This window comes from Marmota flaviventris, assembly GCF_047511675.1.
Source record: "Marmota flaviventris isolate mMarFla1 chromosome 5 unlocalized genomic scaffold, mMarFla1.hap1 SUPER_5_unloc_1, whole genome shotgun sequence".
NCBI classification, from domain to species: Eukaryota; Metazoa; Chordata; class Mammalia; order Rodentia; family Sciuridae; genus Marmota; species Marmota flaviventris.
The window spans coordinates 1,019,562-1,024,131 of record NW_027287679.1 but is presented as its reverse complement, the minus strand read 5'-3'; the positions used below and the strand labels follow the sequence as shown (position 1 = coordinate 1,024,131).

The 4,570-nt window shown below is 37.9% G+C and overlaps 1 protein-coding gene across 1 annotated transcript; it reads right to left on the bottom strand.

Annotated features, from left to right (window-relative positions):
* Positions 1 to 3,318: 3,318 nt before the first annotated feature.
* On the bottom strand, positions 3,319 to 4,257 carry LOC139703621 (olfactory receptor 2L13-like). Its single transcript, XM_071607106.1, has one exon. It carries the CDS (start codon positions 4,255 to 4,257, stop codon positions 3,319 to 3,321), a length of 939 nt encoding a protein of 312 aa, XP_071463207.1.
* Between the last annotated feature and the right edge of the window lie 313 nt (positions 4,258 to 4,570).

Sequence of the window (4,570 nt, the reverse complement as noted above, 5' to 3'; positions counted from 1 at the left end):
TTCTACTCCTCTTTTGTTATAGCCACCACCTGCTGCTTCTGTTTCTCCTCTGCTCATTTTTTAGATATTTCAGTCTGTCCCTTGACTTTCTACCCTATTGTCTATGCACTTAAAAAAAATCGTAATTACACAATTTGATAGAATTATATAGTTTAAGTAATTCCTGATGCATTCATTCTCTTGTGATTTTTAATTCGGAAGATGGCATAGTCAACACCTGCTGCTTTATGTCTGATCTAATTCATGGTTGTTTCATGGTGTGGATGTTAAATTCTGACCACACCATTCCTAGACATTTATTTTAAAGCTATACCTCAGGTGCTAACAGTATTTCTATTCCTGGCTTCCCCTTTCTCTAAGAAGGGACGGAAAATGATTGGAACAATTCAAGTTCATGGAGTAGAGATCCTGTCGCTAAGCAATATTCAAATCTCAGCTAAGTAATAGCAGTTTAAGTCTACGCATAAACTAGCCCCACGTGAACTCAATAATACTTTGACATGTAGGATTGTTTTTGGGTCTTCTCTCTCTGTCTCTTTGGTTAGTTTGGCTAAGGGTTTGTGAATCTTTTTTAACTTTTCAAATTCCAATTCATTGTTGGTATTTGAAAAACTGGTACCATGGAAAGGCTTCTGAACTGATAAGAGGACTTCTAGAACTGATAAATGAATTTAGCAAAGTAGCAGAATATGAGGTCAACACTTATAAATCAATAGCTTTTCTATATACTCAAAAAGTGATTCTGCTGAGAAGGAAATCGGGAAAATAGTTCCATTCATGATAACCTAAAACAAATAAAATAAAATACTCAGAAATTAATCTAACAAAGGAGTTGAAAGGTCTCTACAATTGAAATTGTAGAATCATGAAGAAAAAAAATTGAAGAAGACCTTAGAATATGTAAAAGACTTCCCATGTTCATAGATAAGCAGAATTAATTTTGTCAAAATTACACATTCAATGCAATCTCCATCAAAATTCCAGTGGCATTCTTCACAGAACAACAATAAGAACATCCAGTTCTAAAATTCATTTTAAATATTAAGAGACTCAGAATAACCAAAACAGTCCTGAGCAAGAGGAGGGATGCTGGACACATCAGAATACTTGATTTCAAATTATGCTACAGAACTCTAGTAATAAAAACAGTACATTAGTGGTATCGAAACAAACGTGAATACTGAACGAATAGAATTGAAGACAAAAAGAAAACTTATATATATACTTACAATCCTCTGATACTTGACAAAGGTGCAAAAAATGACTATTGCAGAAGAAATAGCCTTTTTTTAACAAATAGTGCTAGGAATCGTGTAGAATAATGAAATGAAATTCGTATTTTCTTATCCTGAAGAACAGCCAAATCAAAGTGGATCAAACACTCAGGAATGAAATCAGAATATTTGCAACTTCTAGGAAAGAACAGCATATACACTCCAACATGGCAGTACAGGAATTGCCTTCTTTAATACAAACACTAAAGCTCAAGAAATAAAGTGAAGAATTAACAAGTTGGATGAATCAAATTAAAAAGACTCAGTGCTGAAAAGTAACTGGTTAAGAGCATAAAGAGCCTACAGAGTGGGAGAGAATGTTTGCCAGCTTCTCCTCTGACAGGGGAATAATAAGCCAGAATTAAAAAAGAACTCAAAGAGGTCACCACTAAAACAGATAACCCAACCAATAGAAGGGTCAAAGAACTCAACAGACATTTCTCAAAGGAACAGAAGCAAAAAAAATGTGAAAAAATTTTGCTATCTCTAGCAATCAGGGAAATGCAAAATAAACCCACATTAAAATTCCATCTCCACTACAATCATAATGATAATTATCAAGAATATAAATAATAAATGTTGTTGGAGATTTGGAGAAAAATCACACTCATTTACTGTTATTGGGACTGCAAATTAGTGAAACCACTGTGGAAAGCAGTGGGGAGATTCCTCACAAAACTAGGAACAAAACCACCATGAGACCTAGCTATGCCACTGCTCAGGATTCCTCCAAAGAACTGAACTCAGCATACTGCAGCAATGCAGCCACATGAATGTTTATAACAGCACAATTGACAATAGCTGAGTTATAGAACTCATCCAGGTGCCTGCTCATTAATAGAAGAATGGATTAACACAATGAGGTACATATAAACAATGAAGTTTTACTCAAGCCATAAAGAATAATGAAATCATGGCATTTTCCAAATAAATGGATGGAAGTGAGGAACATCATGCTGAGTGAAATAAGCCAGACACAGCAGATCAAGGATCAAATGTTGTCTCACATATGCAGAAACCAGAACAAAATAGGTGTAAAAGGAGAGGAATGGGTATCATAGAGCAAAGATCAGAGGAATTTAAGAAGGAGATTGAGAAGGAAGGATGGATGGGGAAAGGGAGGAAATGCAGAATGAATTTAACAAAATCACATTATATGTGTATAACTATACCACAGGGAACTTGATTTTTCTGTATATGTAGAAAGCACCAATCAAAAACTTTAAAATGAATAAAATAAAAACTGGTAGAGGAATTAAAATAAGGGAGGAAAGAAGAAAAGAAAGGGGAGATGCACTGGGGACTGAAATAGACTAAAATCGAATTCCAGAATGTATGATTTTTGTAAAAATGAACCCAAACATTATTTAAAATTATCATGCATTGATAGAAGAATAACATTTTAAAAACTTAAAGTTTAAAATAAAGTAAACAGATCTTTTAAAGTGTGTGGGGTACAATTCTTTGTCCCAACAGCAGTAACAATAGTCAGAAAAAGAAGCCACATCTGGCCCTAAAGGGGAGGACTCTAAATCACCCTGAGGTCCTGCACTTCTGTGCACACTGGCAATAGTGGCAATGGGGCCCTTGAAATGTGTATGATCCAGGTTGTTGTTTGCTGTGAGTGGGAAATACAACACTTTGACAGTTTAAAATGAAAACAAACTATGCAAGCACAGTAATAATTGCATGTCAAATATATAGACATCATAACATTACACGTCAATATAAATATTATTACACTGGTAGTAGTATATTTACAAACAAAATATACCACTTATAATACAATAGAACACAATGTAAAATTTTAATTAATTGTTAATAAAATTAATGTTTTCTTCAGTGAAATAAATAAATGAATGATTGTGATAACTGTATATAATTATCTATTAAATTAATATTGCCTTTAAAAATATAACTAGAAATTCTTAAATGACATACGTGGCTCACCTATATTTCTGTATACATCTATAGGTCAGCACTGTTCTAGAGAATTCCAGTCTGCATGGAGAGAAGCTATACAGAGGAGCAGAGATGACCATGCTCACTTCTTTCTGGAGGAGAACATCCCACACACTCTCCTCATGGCCCCCAGCACCTCCTTGTTCCTCAGGCTGTAGATGATGGGATTGAGCATGGGGGTGAGGATGGTGTAGAAGACTGCAAGGATCTTATCCTCTGCTGGGGAGCGGAGAGTCTTGGGACGGAGATAAGTGTAGACAAAAGGAGCATAGTAAAATGTCACCACGGTTAAATGTGTGGAGCACGTGGTGAAGGCCTTTTTTCTCCCCTCTTTTGAGCGCATGTGGAAGACAGCAAAAAGGACCCATCCATAGGAGGCCGTGATGCCAAGGAATGGGAGGAGGAGAAACAGGCTTGTGCTCACAAACACCATGTACTCATAGTCCCAGGTGTCCACACAGGCCAGGGGGAACATGGCAGGGACATCACAGAAGAAATGATTGATGGCCCTGGACCTGCAATAAGGAAGATGAAGGGCATAGACAGTGTGTGCCAGGGAGTTGATGGAGCCCAGTGTCCAGGACCCCAGCATCATCTTCCCACACTTCATTTTACTCATGCGAATGGGGTAGTGGAGGGGGTGGCATATGGCCACAAAGCGGTCATAGGCCATCGAGGCCAGAAGTAAGCCTTCAGAACATGCCATTGTCAGAAAGAAGAAGCTTTGCACACCACAGCCCAGGAAGGAGATGCTCTTCTGGCCAGAGAGGAAGTTGATGGCCATCTTGGGGACCGTGGAGGAAATGTACATCAGGTCCATGAGGGAGAGCTGGCTGAGGAGAAAGTACATGGGGGTGTGGAGCCGGGGGTCCAAGAAGATGAGGGCAGTCATCCCTGAGTTCCCCAAACAGGCGAGAACAAACACAGAGATGATCAGGAGCAAGAGAAGAAGGCCTTTCTGATTCGGGGGAAACAACCCCAACAAAATAAAGTCATCTGAAGTTTGGTTCCATTTCTCCATGAAAACCTACTGCTTTAAATTCCTTGAAAGAAAATGAAAAACAAATGCTAAGCAATACGCATAAAATGAAACTAGAAGAAAGAATAAGAAGGAATTGACTTTATTAATAATTTATTTTCCTTCAACACCATTTCCTTGTTCAACTGTATTTAAGACCTGAATGGAATGTTCCTGCCCCAATTCTCTCTGTAACCATCTCAGCACATCCTGGACACATACATGGTCTTGCAATACAAAGTCTATACCAGGCACAGGAAACCCAGTGAGGTAGCTGGAGCCTTCCTGCCTGCTGACTCCTGGCAGGAGCATTCCC

Coding starts and splice junctions, on each gene's coding strand:
- LOC139703621 (XM_071607106.1), bottom strand. CDS start 4,257: ATGGAGAAATGGAACCAAACTTCAGATGACTTTATTTTGTTGGGGTTG.